This window comes from Haemorhous mexicanus, chromosome 5 (genome assembly GCF_027477595.1).
Source record: "Haemorhous mexicanus isolate bHaeMex1 chromosome 5, bHaeMex1.pri, whole genome shotgun sequence".
Lineage (NCBI taxonomy): Eukaryota > Metazoa > Chordata > Aves > Passeriformes > Fringillidae > Haemorhous > Haemorhous mexicanus.
The window spans coordinates 49,480,541-49,497,172 of record NC_082345.1 but is presented as its reverse complement, the minus strand read 5'-3'; the positions used below and the strand labels follow the sequence as shown (position 1 = coordinate 49,497,172).

General features: G+C 39.7%; 1 protein-coding gene across 1 annotated transcript in view; it reads right to left on the bottom strand.

The window, feature by feature from the left end:
- The window catches only part of ZNF277 (zinc finger protein 277), a 41,769-nt gene that overhangs the window by 20,164 nt on the left and 4,973 nt on the right, over positions 1 to 16,632 (bottom strand). Inside the window, exons 2-3 of the mRNA XM_059847112.1 lie at positions 4,048 to 4,246; positions 865 to 953 (exon numbers count right to left, since the gene is read on the bottom strand). Coding sequence (XP_059703095.1) covers positions 865 to 953; positions 4,048 to 4,246 — 288 coding nt within the window. The remainder of the gene's footprint in view (positions 1 to 864; positions 954 to 4,047; positions 4,247 to 16,632) is intronic.

Here is a 16,632-nt window from a genome sequence, read left to right as displayed (position 1 = left end):
CCAGGGCTACTTTTCTTAAAATTACTTTGAATAATTTAAAAAATTACCTTCATCCATTTTGTACTCAGTTTCCACTTTCTAACCATCTCTGACACCAGCTGTATGCATTGTTTCCTCCCTTTTAAGGTCTCCATTGAGAATTAAAGATGCAGAGAAGCCCTAAAGTTCTTATCTATTTTAGGTAAACTGTTTTTCTGTTAGCAAAGGAAAGCCAAAGTAATGCATCAGCTGCTTGTGAGAAAAGCTCTTCCTTCACACAGTCAACACTGTCCCAGTGATGGAATGTGCCACCACACCAACGCAGCAGAACAGGGAACTATGGTTTCAGACTTGTGTGGAGCCCAGAAAACTGCACAATTGTATGGCTTCTGTGAAGATGACATCTCCTGACACTCCTGGGGCAGGGAGCACTGTGGCAGGGGAAAGGAAGGGGGGGTGGCCCTGATGTCCAAGAAGAACTAGCAGCATCAGCGCAGGTGGTGGGCAGGGTGAAGTCAGAAAAGGCAGCTCACTGGGAATGTTTCTCATCATTTTGGAAGGACCATCGTTTGGATATTCTGTGCAGTGGGCACCAACATCTCCCCAGGCAGTGTAAGCAGCTCTGCTTCCAGACCTTGATTTGCAACAGGCCCCAGCTCACAGCACATTTAAGCCTGTGTTGATCTCATCCTCACGCAGCACAGTGCTGGAGCATGTGCTGCAATCCTTGGAAAAGGTAAGGTTAGATATGTGCTTAAGAGTTAAACATTACTTCTGTGGTTTTCTGCCCTAGTGTCAGACACACTTGGCTGATCAAAGCAGCCGTATATGCCAGAAATTATCACATCATCTGCCTATCAGAGAGTGAGCAAGCAGCATACTTACCTAATGGAGCTTTTGAATTTGTTCTTATCACACTACAAAAGTCTGTGACAGGCTGCTCTGCAAACCTCTTCTTCCAGTACAGAATGTAGCTTTAAAAATAAGGGGGAGATGATCAGTGAAAAAGGAAACACTGAAAAACTTGTAATAAAAAATTGATTAGCTCTTGGTTTTTTTTCATACTCTAAATTCTTATGTGTTTTTGTTTCTTTTTTTTAAACTCCTGTGTCTCTTTTTTATTCCTTCATGTTAGTCTTCAATTTTATGAAATTAATTCAATTTCACTTAAACTGGGTTTAACCATGCTGTCAAAGTGAAGAACTCAATAAGCAGATTTGCACCAAGCTTTGCATAAACACCGTGACCTATTCACATCTACAGACAGAAGTGCCACTCAGATGCATCTTTACTGAAAAGATATATTACAGAGCATTCTCAAATTCCCAAAATATTGTGCTCTGTGTTCTGCAAGATGCAGTCAGGAAGCTGAAACTCCATAAAAACACCAACTTGACAAAAGTCAGGTTTTGGCAGGTCTCCTGTGGAGTTACAGTGAAAGCTGTAGCTTGGCAGACAACTAGAAAGACAGAAAAATGAAGTCCCTGAACACCTGGGGGTAAGACAGCAGACAGAATAAGAAAAGACCTAAACACATCTTGAAAGTTTAACCCATCAACTACAGTTGTTTAAAATCATTCTGTACTATCTTTGTTGGTATTACAGCTGCATCAACAGAACACAACTGAGATTAGATTTCCACTGAACTAGGAAACTACTGTCTAACCAAGAAGAAATCATCACTTCATTTATATGATTAAGGGAACCAAGCAACTCTTCTGCTAATTATTTAGAATTTTACTATAAAAAAGAATCTAAAAATGCTTAAGGGCTTGCTTAAATTTATACTCACGTATGATATAAATCATGTGAGAGTTGGTAAGGTAAGGGCTATTCAATGATTTCTTCTTATTTTGTGCCACCAAATTAGGAAAAGGATGATTAAAAAATCAGATGTCATTACCATGAGAACATTTTTAAATAGCTGCAGTTTTTAATACTTGTCACAGCTATCACATCCCATAGTGGCTCACACTGCCTCTACCATTCTCACCTAATAGATTTGAGGACTTCCAGTGCAGCAGCCAAGGAATCAGCACATCTCTCTGCTGACTCTGACATGGAAAGGACCAACCTGTGGTGCAGCAGACAGCTGGGCACAGTGAAGCCCACACATGGCTGAGGCTCTCTCAGCAGCATTATCAGATGTCATTAATGAGTCTTTAGTTCTCCCCCTGCCTGCTCCACTGTTTGCAATGCTCATTGAAGGAGTTGCTAAACAGAACTGTAATTCTTCCAGACTAAGTCATCCTTGAGCTTTTAGGACATAAATGTGCAAATGGAGAGATTTCAGGAACTCATTTAATAAATGTCTCTCCCTTGCACTGAGAGAAATGAACACTGGTACAAACTCACCTGCCCATAACTGTCTGTGTCACAGAAATTACAGTTTAGGGATTTCATATCATAAGACTTAACCCAAATAATCAAAGACCAGATAAAACCAATGCCTTGTGATACTTCCAGGGAGACAGAAGGATGATCATGTTGAGTCATGAAGCAGAAGCTTCTTTCCCTTATCTCTTCCCTCTGCCCTTATGCCAACTTATCTTTATTCTTCAAAGTAAAAAGGAAAGAAAAAAATTTTTCATTAGCATTGGTCTTTTCTGGATTATCCACTTCTTGCAGTTCTGTCAAGAAATGTATTCCTAAGACTGGCTGTAACTCATTGCCAAATATAAAAATAATACTGCTTTACAGAGTTGATCCCTGTATTTTCCACACCTCAGTTCAACACTTCAGAATATATTCTCTTTTTTGTGCATAGTATTAGACTATTTTACTAATACAGCAAATCAGAAAAAGCACACTTCAGAGCAACAATTCCATCATTTCACGTCCTGGGGCCACTTTCTGTAAGATTTGGCTACCTTCCAATTGCATTAGCAGCAAAAAGAATCTAAATGGGCCCTTTTTGAAGGGGTGATTTTAAAATACATTTCTATTAATGCAAAATAATTCCCCCAAGCTCGCTCAGACTGGTGGTCCATGACTGAGCAGCTCTAATTCCTTTACTTACCCAAAAATACTAGTACTATCTCCAAAGAGCAGTACATTCTCCTGCTGCCTGCCTTCAGCAGAAAAGCAAACAAAAACTACCATCAGTTTTCAATTTTAAGCAACATTAAGCTCATAGATTTGATTAAGGATTTATATGGCTTTCATTTCTCTTCCTAAATGATACTGTATTTTTTTTTTTTTTTTGAGTCTTGATAGACAAAGTCTTGATTTTGACTTAGTAACTAGTGACAGAAGACCTACTAGAAAACTCATTTTAGTTGAGTATTTATCCGTCTAACACTTAAACACTACAGCAGAACTGTCTACAGACTGGCAGGTACTGTCTAGCCTTCCTCCTGGCCCACACATTACTGTGGAAAGCAAAATGCCAAGCAAGTACCTTGTCTCTGAAGATACAAGGCAGCTGGGGCCATAGCAGCTATTGGAGGAAGTTAAGAGGGAGAAAGCCAAATGTGACCCTGGTGAGATGATCAATGACACAGCTGTAGAAGGCACAGTTGTTTGTAGATCACAGTACTGTAAAGCATAGTTAAGGATTAAATGTGATTCTGATGGGGGAATACTGTCCTTAAAGTAGCACAAACAAATCTCATCCCAGAATGTGAGAGATCCTGCACTGAGCAGCCTCTGTGTACAATACACAGCTTTAGGACATCGTAGAGGGATAGAAATAGCTTTGCCCTACACAAATAAAACCCCAGATTAGGAAAGCTGATTGTCTGGAATGGGCTTTGCTAAAAACCAGCTTTCCAGTTTGCACACAACTTGTTGATTAGTGACAGGACCTGAGAAGACCTCAGGATATATAAAAAAATGTCAAACACAGGAATTGCCATGTATTCTAAAAGTGAGCTCCCTAGTCCCAAAAACATCTAGGCACCAGGGAGAGGGAAGGAAATAGGAAAACAACCTTACAGTCCAGCAGCAAAAAGCTCATAAGCAGAAATTCTCCCACAATATCTTTTTAAAAAGATGATCTCAACTTTTCCAAAGCTTTCAACAACATCTGCACACATACACACTCATTTTTAAGGACATAGCCCTTACCTTCTAAAATCTGCCACCAGTTTCACATCTGCTATGACGAGCTTGTGCTCAATAATCATGTGCTTCAGGAGCTGGTTTTGTTCTGCTAAGACATAGCATTCTTTGCAGAAAATACAAGGCACATAGGGAGAACTTTCTACTGCATCAACACCACCTGGACTTTCTGGCAGAGAAAGAGGCTCCAAAATACACTCGGTATCTAAAATAAGAATAAAAATAATAATAATTAATTTTGACTAAGTAAATAAATGTACATCTCTCGGAATACTTTTAGGTAGTACATGTAAAACCTGTTTGAGTCTCAGTGTTGTTGCATGGATCATTTGAGGAGCAAGATGCTTGTAAGCAGGTTGGCTGCACTGATTCCAAGAAGGACAGTGGGAGGTCAGCACAGGACAGTCCCAAGTGTCTTTCTCAAATGAAACTCCCAGCTGACACCAAGTCAGTCACACACAAGTGCTCTGCTTACTACTAAAGGAATTTTATGATGGGAAACCTACTTTTCTTCTTCTCACTATCTAATCTACCTGCTGATATGAATGAAGGCATTCCTTGTGGCTCCCTGAGCCACATTGCTCAGAGTGTCAGGAAGGATTTAGACTGTATAGCACAAACTGTTTTGCATGTTAATTTTCCCAATTATACTTTTATTTATTGTAGAATACTTCTATAATTTTCTGAGTGACTCTTGAAGATATGCATTTGTCTTGCCTTTTTTCCCCATTAACATCTAATTTACTGTTCTATGACAAAAGACTATCCTTGATCAAGATTACTGCCCCTGGATGCTTATGTCCACTGGAACACTTTGGAACTGTACAGATGCTGAGGAAGGGACAGCCATGCTCCACGTGGAAAGGTGAATGGCCCATGTTTGCACCACACCGTACCAGCCAGACACAGATTCCCCAAGTGACACCACAGAGAGGTGAGTCACTGCCACATGTTGTCCTGGGGTTGCATGTGTGTGTTCCCCATTTAAACAACACTGCTCTAAATTCATAAGCTCTTCCATTGGCATAAATTAGTTTAATTCATTAAGACACACTGACCAAGAGAGTTAAACAGTTGGCCTCATTAGCCTAACCAAATTCCAGCTGTCCAGAAGTAAACTGTGGTGTTTATTTTCGAAATTAATTCTACTTCAGTCTTGGGTTTTAGGGTTTTTCTTGGAAGCAAATGCCAATTTCGACACGTATCTTCAATTTTAGATACGTCAATTTTGGATAACAAAAATCAAACAGGAAAAAGCTCCCCATGTTCCTGCCCTCTTGAAGCTGAAAATTGAAAACATGGGTGTGCTGGACTCCTGTATTATGAAGTTAGCTTGTGCAGCAGGAGAATACACTCAGTGTCTCTGGATTCCTGCAGTGACATGAACACCTCTGTAGAAAAATGAAATTTCACGGAATGACAGAATGGATGAGATTGGAAGGGACCTCTGGAGGAGGTCCTGGAGGATCAAGGAGGATCCTGACACAGGACCACATGCAAATGGCTCTGACTCCACAACCTCCCTGGGCAACCCGTGCCAGGGCTCAGACACCCTCACAGTGCAAAACCATCTCTGACACTCTGAGGGAACCTCTGGGTGTCAGTTTCTGAAGGTATCTGAAGAATTAAGAATTCTCTCAAGTCTCTTATTTTGTCACACATGAATTTTAAAATACACATGGTTAAAGGAACCTTAATGAATATTCACCAGGAAACTTTCACCCTACAAAAATCACATATATATGTTACACAAGATTTAGTATATGCAAGTATACTAAATCTGACAGCCGGGTAACTTGCTCACATGGAAAATTTGAAAAATAATTTAAAAAATTACAATAATTTAGCTTTTTTCCTAGGAGAATATGTTAATGTATCAGTGCTCTACCCCACCTTCTACCAAGACTCTGAAATAACCAAAGAAGGGCAGGAGAGTCCCACTGAGAGGCAGACCTGGGAAGCCCCTGTAAGTTCTGTGACAAATCTGTGTTCAGGCAGAGGAACAGGCAAGCAGAGCTCCAAACAGCCTCAGCACAGGCAATGGCCCCAATGGTGGGGGTACCCCAGGGGACTGAGGGTGAGGTGGAGCTGCTGAGAGCCACAGGTGGGGAAGGGGATAAAAACATAGGAAACACAGCTTTATCAGCTCTATACTGCTCCTGGAACAATATATATACGCCCTGCACAACTGCTGAGGCTTCTACTCAGGACTTCTGAAAAACAGAACTTCCTGGAAAGGCACTGACTTGACTGAAGACTGATGGCTGGGTTACACTGAATTCAATTCATCACATAAAACCAAGCACTGTGGAAAGATGGCAGCACACAGAGCATGGTATTACCTGGAGCAGTGCAGCTGCTGTGCACAATCTAACTCTTTTCTTCTCATAATTTTATCTACACCTCAGCTCATTCCCTTCCCTTAGAAATTTCTTTATTAAACTGGCATTGCAGAAATTGTTCCATTTTGTCCTATTTTAAGAACAGCAGTGGCTACACCATGTGCTAGAGCAATCCTCATGAAAGGGTCAAATCTCCCAAGCAAAACTGGTGGTACCTGCAAGAGTCCAGCTTTGTCCATTGTTACAGTCAGTCCTGTTGCCTGAAGAGGCATTACACCATGTTTACTGAGAAAAGTAGAACTTAATTTCCTTTGCACTTGCTGATGCCAAGTGAACTAAGAAGATACTCTGTCAGCCAGTTCCACTTAACCCAGTAAACAGCAACACTGCTTTCTGTTAATTTTTGGTATAGCTCTCTTGCAATCACCTATCTAAACCTTTAGAAACACAAGTAAATAAGCACCTATCTGCCTCAAGAAATCAACTTTCAACAGACAGGTGTGTCAGCAGGAACTGGTACAAAACTGAAACGAGGAGCCTTGTTTGGTAAGGGTGCTTGAGAATAGCAACAGCTTGGGCTGGCAAAACAGAACTGCTAAGTCTTTAACTGTAGTCATGAGTTGATGAAAGGAATAAACTGGGGTGAAGGGTTTTTTTTGGTGCCCAGAGTAGCTAATGCTAAAAGAGAATAACTTTAGGCTATCTGAGCAGTTTGGCAAATGCAGAAGCTTATGCAATTTCTTTTGAAGGCACTTAAAAGAAGAGGCAAAGGAAAAAGGAATCCATGTAAATATCTTTTTACTCTTCTGCTACAAAAACACTGAACAAGAGAATAAATGCACAGAGCTGAACAAATGCACAGCCTTTAGCACAGCACTTACTGGACTAATGTAGCACAAGCCTCAAAAAATACAAATAAAACCAAGCATAATATTGGAATCTCTGCAAAAGCAGCTAATTTTGTTTCTGTATTTGGAGCAGAGTGGCTACAGGTACTGAATAAAAGCTGTTAACTATAGCACAGCTTAGGGCTAACAGGGAAATAAAAACTCTCAGATGTATTCTCAGACTCCAAGACCCTACATGCAGAGACATTTGAAAATGAGGGAAAAGTAGCAAGCTTTTCTCTTAGAATCTACTGCAACAAGAATAACTTCACAGAGACTGATTAAACACCCCTCTGGTGCACGTGCCCTGGCTGACAAGGGTGAGAAGCAAGTACATAGGAATGGTACAAAAATAGGGCAAACAAACAGTAACCACACAAATAGAATAGTCTTCCAGAAGTCTGACTATGGAGAGTTTAAGTCAAAGGCTATATGAGCCCCTCAGATAAGCAGCTTTTATTTTTTTTCTCCATTGACTTATTCCTGCACTATTTGAAATTCTTGGTCTTTTAACACCTACAAAAACTTGCATCAACTTTTCATTTTTTTTTGGTAATGATTTTATGAAAGTTTTCCTTTATTCCTTGATGTCCTGGTTCAACTCAAGGCTAGTTCTACTCTGCCCTTCATGTAATGTGGTAAGAGGCAGCTTGAAAATGTCCAAGATCAAACTGAGACATCAAGATTTTGATGTCTCAAAATCAGCACAGATGTTTTTTCTTTTTCAATCTCTTTTCTATTTACTTTTTATTTCTGGTATTTTGCTTGCTTTTAGGATCACTGAGTTCTCTTCAATGATTCAAAGTCTCCTAAGCTGTGAATCAGGTGTTAATGCACAAGACAGTGGTCATGCTCTTTGTGTGTTCACTCCTGTCTGTTACTCTACATTTGTTAACATTGAATAGCACTTTTTTGGGTAGAATTCGCTCAAATAACATGAGATTTCCTGCAATGCTTCAGCTGGCCCTCCTGCTTACCACTAAGGAAAATAAAAGTGTATTAACAGCAAAATCTATCACCTTTGCTTATTGTGTCTGTGACGGACAGCACATGACAGCACAGTCATGAGACTCCCTATGAGAAGAGAGCCTTATAAAACCCATCCATTAAATTTTGGATGAATCATGTTTTGCCCCTGAGTTTTTCTTCTCAGCCTAAAAGAAAAGCAGCATGACTGTTATGCAAAGAGACATCCCAAAGGCTTCACAGAAAGCCCTCTGAACTCAGAAAATAAGAAAATCCCTTTCTCAGTCACAGAACTGGCAGCTGACACCATGTTGTTCAACCTTTAACAGGACAGATAAAACTGTGGTCTTTAACAGCTAATTCAGAGCTAAAAAAGGTAAATTAGTAGAATGAAGAGAACTGAGGAATATGTTCTTTGGAAACTAAAACTAAGAAGTATACCAAGTTCTTCAGGGGAAAATAAAATACATATTTTGAAGGTATTTGAGAATGAGATGGTATAGAAAACAATTTACCTTCAAAACCAGAATAAGCACTATTTTATTTTATAAGTACCCACAGGATACCCAGTACAATGGATTTCTGATCCCTGCACAGGGACTGTACACACCATCACAACAGTGAGGAAAAAAAAAGTAAATTAAAAAAGGCTGCCTGTTATAGAAATTATATGGCTTCATTTTATTTTAAGAATTGTTGTAATATAGACTAGTTAATCTTCACAGCTAGTGAAGCAACGAGATGAAAATGGATTCATTTTCCTTACTGGAACATTTTTACTTTTGAATACAATTATTCTAAGCTCCAAACCAATGTTGGTTTGCACAATTAAGTAAACGATCCACCCACACAGTTATAACACAGCCCACAGCAGAGCAGGCAATGCACTCCACCTGCACAATCACACATGCAATTATCACAAAGCAATATGCCAGGCAATGTTATGGCCAGTACAACAGATATTATTATCTGAAAGAAAAGGAAGGAAAGATTTGGCTTTTGAACGGGAGTTTTGAAAGGCAAGGTCCCCAGAGATGGTCCCCAGTGTAACCACTTGCTGCCACCAAGAAGCACAGGGATGTCTCATTATCCTGACTTTACCTTATCCCATCACTCCCAACCATCAACCATTGTCCTTCTGCTTGAGCTGGCTCCCAGGCTTGCCAAACCCTCTGATGAGTCAATCCAGCTCTTTACCATTAAGGACCATTCCTCCCTTCCTTTTTGCTCAAGAATGTTGAAAATGGTGCCACAAGAGTCCACCAAGGGCAAGAGCAAACTAAGGAGTGCATGGTGAGAAGCAGTAAGGTGAAAGAGAGCCTTCCTCTCAGCCTTCTCCTCTCTTCTCAGCTTTACAGCCTCAGCTGTCTCATACAATTTTAGCATAAGCCTGCCACAGTGTGCAAGGTTTCTTTAAAGGCATTACACACAGGGAAAAAAGCCACTAATATTTTATCACTGCTTCCTAACAAGGACACTCAGCACTGGCTTCAGTTTGCAGAATCCACTGCTGTCAGCATGGGCACACCTAACACACTAAATGCACACTAAAGCTCTTGTGCTCAATTCTACTTGGTTGCACATCTGAGCTATCTGCTCTCACTGACAAACTGAACACTGCTGCATGAATTACATTCTCTAACTAGCAAGGGAGGTATGTGGGCTCAGAGAAATGAAGTAACCTCACTGTTAGAACTCTTCACTCACACAGCTTGGCCCTGAGGTGCGACCTGCAGCCGTGCCTCAAGTGCCAGAGCTCAGGGAGCAGAGGGCTCTTCCAGCAGGCAACCAGCAGGCTGAGGGAGGAGCTCCATAAACTGGTCTGCAGGGAATGCTGAGGACAGAGGCATTCACATCCTTCTTTCTGAAGCTTTGCCACTAGATAAAAAGGAATGAGAGTCACAAGACTAGAGGAAAAGGAGGTAAGTCCAAAGACAAGGGGTTTTAACTAGGGAAGAAGAAATCAAACTATTTTAAAACAGATTAATCGATTTATTATTAAATGAAGAATACTTTGAAAATTCAAGGCATTGCAAAGTCTGAGAATTGAAATGATGAAAAAGGAATTAATACAAATTTGCTTAAGACATATTTATGTGTTTCCTGTCATATTTTGTAGTCTGTGGCACAGCAACAAAGCCTTAGGCTGAGGACTTTATGATGTAAATATCCCACTGTTGGTAACACAAGGATAATGAAACAAAATAAGAACATCTGCTGGAATGTTAAGTGTCTTTCTAATTAAATCCAATAGTTGAATGGATCAATTCATTACCAACAAATCTGGTTTATTATCTCATTAATACAGCTGGTTAATATTATGAGGAGATTAGCACAAGAACTTGAAATGATTCTAAAACAAAAATGAACACAACAAAGACATACTGGTGAATACAGGAGTTCAAATAACAAGCAAAAGACAGGATTTTAGACACGTAAAGAACAAAGGGAAGAAAGAATGACAGGAAAACAAAAGACACCTAGCAAACCTGGCACTCCACACTAGCAGCCCAACAGATGCTGAATGGAAAACAAAAAGGCTGAGAGCATCCTCCCCCAAGTTCTCACTGATCACATGGCAAAGCCATTTAGTTGCCAAAATGACCAAACCCCTCCGGAGTACGTTGTGGAACCAACCTGTACTCCTATAGGCAATTCTGCACAAAAGAGTGGTGCATTTAAAACCCTTTAGGAAATGAGCAGTTTTAAAGCTTTGTCTTGGAGTCAATCTGTTTTTGAGATGATGTAAGAGTTTCAAGAAGGATCAGCTTGATGCTCGAAATACATACATGACAGCTTCCCTGTTTGGCAGCCTTGGCACTGCAGCATCTATTTGTTGGCACAGCAGCATTCCCTAATTTGTGGTCATATTCTTGGAAGCAATTTTACACTGATTACAGGATTTTTCCTTTGTTTTCCACAGCACAAAAGATGGATGACTAATGACTTGCCAAATAAACAGTATTCAAAGCCAAAACTCAGAATAATGAAAATAAAACACCCTGTCATGGTCCTCACCAATACTACATGCAAATATGCTTCCTAGTGAAAGAAGAATCAATGTGCATAATCATCTCCTACCTCGATATATTAAAGCCCTCAAGTACTTCTATTAAGTAGAATTAAGTCTGAGTTCATGAGGAATTATTTACCTATTACTTCTGCTTGTTAACACACTATGAATGATATTTAGTTAAACTGTCCATGTGCTCTAGGGGACAACACACCCTGTAGCTTCCCCCAAGATCAATCAGTCCCAACCCTGCCTGTTTTTTCATTGAATGCAAATGAGCACTTCAAAAGAACACTTAATCCTACAGCTAAAGCTTGTCAGTTTCACAGACACTGTACATATTCTGTAGCATTTTCTGTCTAGGAATATGAGAATTTGATTCCAGTTAAATGACAGCTTTAAGAAAAGCTGTAAGTTACCGAATCCTAATAACTCAGAACAGAGTTTCTACAGAGCAGGTGTCTGCTGGGAGCTGGAACTAACAGAAATACAACTGTGCTTAATAGCCATATTTAACAGGGCTGCTCTGTCGGGGAGCTTAGGATGTTGCAGTTTCATTAGCATTAACAAGTGTTGCTATGGGTACCACAGCACAGGCATCAGAACACAACTGAATAGGACTGGGAAAGTGATTAATAAAAATGTGAAGTGCTGGAATTTTAATAAAACAAAACCAATGTGCTTGCCAATAAGATCATGTTTAAATAATAGACTAGATTATTGCCCAGTTCAGCAGCAGATACATGCCACTGCTGGCTGTCTTTCTGCTGGAGCCCAGACAAACCCCCACATCTGTAAAGAACAGAGCAAACCTACTGTTCTCACACAGAGGGACACACACACACATACACAAATGAAAGTGACCCCAGTAAGTATTGATAACAATATTTAAATGCTGATGTTAATGTGCAATTTATAAATATTTAACACACTACAGCAGGTTCTATTGCAAGCTCAGAGCTGTATAAATGTCATTTACCCTCATTCCTGGGTAAATGACACAGACTTACATTAGGGTAACTAAAATCAGGGTTTGATGTTTTGATCACAAATATGAAAAAAATATTTATCTACTTCAGCATTATATACTGAATAATTTTCTTATACATTTTAGAGCTTCTGTGATTTCTTATGGCTATTGTTAAACAAAATTTCTGTTTACGTTTCCTTGTTTAGTGTGATCACATGACTTGGTAGACATGGAGAGCTGAGATCCATATTATCTACTAAAATGAGGGATTAGAAGCAATGATTAAACCCTAGACTATTATCTGGAAAGATTAACAAAGTAATTATGTAGCCTCAGAATGTTGAGTTACAAGGAAGACGAAGAAAACATCCAACAGAAGAATCTGAAATAGAAGGACAAAATGGACCATCCATGTTCTTCTTTTGTACTTATCACCCAAATCTATCTAACAAAAATTAGCAGCTCTTTTCTCTTCAACTTGCTGTTTAGTAAAAAGGCATACCAGAGACATCACAATAAAGCATAAACAATGCTGTTTAAATTTAAGGTATAAAGACTGAATTTCTGCTATTTTCATATGAAAACTCCTGGGGGAAAAAGTAAGAGAAAAAAAAAAGTGTACAATTTTGTGTCAAGGTGATCTGGACCACCATTTAAAAATGTTAAAAAATACATACTGGAAGGCATCACAAGTAAAAAAATGTGTATGCAAATGTAATACTTTTGTATGTTACTACTGCCACTGCTCTGCTTAACCCTCTGCAAAGAGCAGCAAGCTGGAAAAAGGCACGTCTTACTTACATATTCTGTGTCTGTGACCTTAGCTCTCCTAGAAAGGAGGGGTCTTAACAATGTGTTTAATATGGATAGCAATACTTCATTGCCATAATTTGTCTTGGCAGTGCCATTAAAAATACTGTCTTGAGCCTAGTAACTTCTATGCCAGCATTGCTATATGAAGCAGGTTAATTACTTTACTCTCTGCTTTCTATCATGATCATTTAGTAGTGATCAATAATGCTTTATTACAAGAATTTTCCTTTTCTTGTCACATGTTCTTTTCCTCTAACAGGATTCAATTTCCAAGCACGTTTATTCTTTTGATGCTAAAAGAATTGCCTCGTGGTCTTTTTTAACAATTGCTTTACTCTGTAACTACAGAAAAGGCTGTGTGATTTGCCTTAAAAACATAAAGCCTGCTTTAGCAGTGCCTGACACCCCCACGTCATTATGATGGGAATTTCTGCCATGCTCCTAAATAAAACATTTGCATTGCAGGGTTTACAACTTTTCCACTGGTAGACTTTCCTTGAAAAAGGCAACTATGTGGAAAAAAAAAACCCAACTGCAAATTGTGTGAAACTTTTATTTTAAATAGCACTTAAATTTTTTCAGACTCATACAAATGAGAACTAACCTCAAAATGCATCCTGAGAGGTCTTGTTTCTGGCATCCTCGTGTGTGTGGGTGTCATACTGACAGAACAGGCTGAAATCTCTCTCAGATATTCTGACTGAGCTTCCTGACACACAGAGAGCCTTCAAGGCTGAATTAAGTGAATTTTATACTTAATGAAGAATCCGTACGAAGAAGAGGCCCTGTGATGTTAGCACCTCTGTGGTCTGTTGCTGCTTTCTCAGTGAACTGCAGCTTTTCCAGATGGAAAGTAGCAAAATAAGTTGTTTCTACTTTTAGAATCAAACCTCCATAAACTGGTATTCAAACTGGAAAAACAGTGGCTAAAAGGGAAAGTTCATTATAGTGTGCAGTGATGTGAATCAACATACTTCAGCCTGATATCATGATTCGGGAAAACAAAGCTTTGATTGTACTTCAAATAATCCACCATTTATAGTCTTTACACATATATTTTTGAAAATTATTTTGAGAGGAAAGTATTTTTAGGTCTTATAGATCCCAGAGAGATCTCACAGCAAGCTATATAAAATTTCTGTGAGCGTATTCTGACTTTGTACCAGACTTTGAAATAAATATTTTTGTGATACTGTCCTCCATGCATTCATTAACCATATAACACAGATCTCGACTTCCTAAGTATGATATATGCTTACTGATACTACTAATGTAGCTCGTGGACATGGATGATACAATAATTGAAATTAACTTCATCAAGAAACAGAATCAGAATGTTTGAATTAGTGATACAAGTTGTTTATATTTTTCAGGCAACATTTTGCTAACTAAAAATACATCAGGCTCCTGAACATTAAACTAGTACAGTAATAATACAGTAAAAATACAGCTCAGACTGCATGTTTTCATTCCATATAAGACAAAATCAAATTAAAACCCGCAGCAGGATGTTTCTTTTACATACTGGTCTTTAGAGAAAAAGCTCCACCTCATTTATTCATGCATTTTGGAGTCATAATAAAATTCGGTGCTGGCACTCTGGTCAGGACAAATGCTAGCAAAATGCTCCTCTGGCAGCAGTATCACTTAGAACTGCACACATTTATTTCACAGCCATGGCTGTTTCCATAATGTGAGCCTTGTGCACTTCCACCACGGCACTCACAGGCCTACCCTGGGGCACATGCCACGAACTTGGCATGAGGTCCTGGATGGGAGGGTGCTGTGCCAGGCTTCCCTCTGCTATCCACCAGCCCTGTCTCTCCTCCTGCACCTCAGCACAGCTCTGACCCACACAGGAGTCTTGCAGCCCCCATCACCCTGGAGCTGCTTTGTGCATTGCCCAGGTCTAGAGATCGGTGTTGGAGCAAGTGAGCAGGATTGGTTTGGAGCACAGGTACATGAAAAATGCACACCAACCAGTAACAGAAATGTCTGGGGCTGTTCAGTGTGGGGGCACTCACTTCATGTGAGCAGAAATGCCAGACCGTGCAGTATAGTTGCAGGGACTGCGGCACCTTTATCTACTGGGCCTTATTATTTCTTCAGGTAACAGAGCCACAACATACCACAAAAAATCATGAGGTTGAAACAGATGGCATGTCAAGTTACAGACTCCTACACCAGAGGGACAAAGAGAAGGTGTTTAACCTGCTACAACTACACAGGGCAAGTGGCACTCCTTGGATACAGAGAAAGACAAACGGGAGGATGAGAGGATGACATCTCAATGACCAAGAATCAAATGGAAACAGCTGGGCCACTTCACACTGGTCACTGCCTGTCAGTCATAAAAATCAGAGAAGAATACACAAAATTTAAAAAAGATCAATTGGAAGATAGTGTCCAGTGAAAGGTCCAGTGAAAACAAGAGGCAAAAAAATCAAAAGGAAAGTTTCAAGAAATACAGTTGAAATGTATTACAAAGAACAGACATGCCTGTGGACCACTGCATCTACTGAAAAAAACACCTACTATAATTTCTATCTGAAAGGTCTACTACAGCAGAATATTAGGACAGAATGGCAAACAAGCAGTGATCATGGAAACACATGCTGGAAAATCAGGTCTTGGGATCAATGATTGGACCACTGCAGCTATACCATTTCCTATGGAAACATTAAAATTAACATGTACTGCTATTGTTTGGGTTGGAAGAGACCTAAAAGAGCACCTAGTTCCAACCTGCCCCCTGCCATAGACAGAGATGCCACAGTATATCTTCATTCTGGTTATGTGGTTTTAGTGGCATTGATTAATGCATCATTTAATACAACAATCATCAGGTCATTGAACACTAGTCTTTTCCTATTCAAGTGACTGTAATTAAGTACTGTAGACAACAACTCTGCAAAGAACCCAGACTTTTACAAACACATTTCCCTGATTTCAGTGAGGCACCAGTCAGGATGATGTGCCCAGCTCTTCAGAGGCACAGACCTGCTTTAAAGTTGTACAAAACTCATCACATTTTTTTTCTCCCACTTCTTGAATGTCATGTTCTTTCCTCCATTGTGTGAGCTTTTATTGATGCAATATTTAAAGCTACTTTAAAAAGCCCACAGAAAGACATTCAAATGCTTTCAGGCTTTTCTCCCAGATTATGCCTGCTGGGAGTTTGTGGATGAGAATGTGAAGCAAAAACCTCAGAGAGAGACTGGGAACAACTGCAGTTTTAGGATTTAAATGGTCACACCAAGTTGCAGAGTTCTAGCAGAGGTTTCAAGACAGGACATGGTGGAAGGAAGCACACAGGGCTGGGAAAGGTTATGAAGGCTGTTTTAGATAGAAAAATTTACCCTATACTGAAGTTAAAATACTTGACGCTTGTAATTTCATAATATTTAAGGTTTTTCTTCCTTTCCTACTATTTGTACACACAACCATATGCTAGTTTAAACCCTACATCCCTTCATCAAGAAAGCTGGCTAAAGTCTCAAGGGGTGAACTCTGAAACCCACTTACATGACAGGCACACCCTGTGGCAGTCATCACTGCTGACAAGAACCTACAACTTCAGCGTTCTTCCAGAAAACCAGT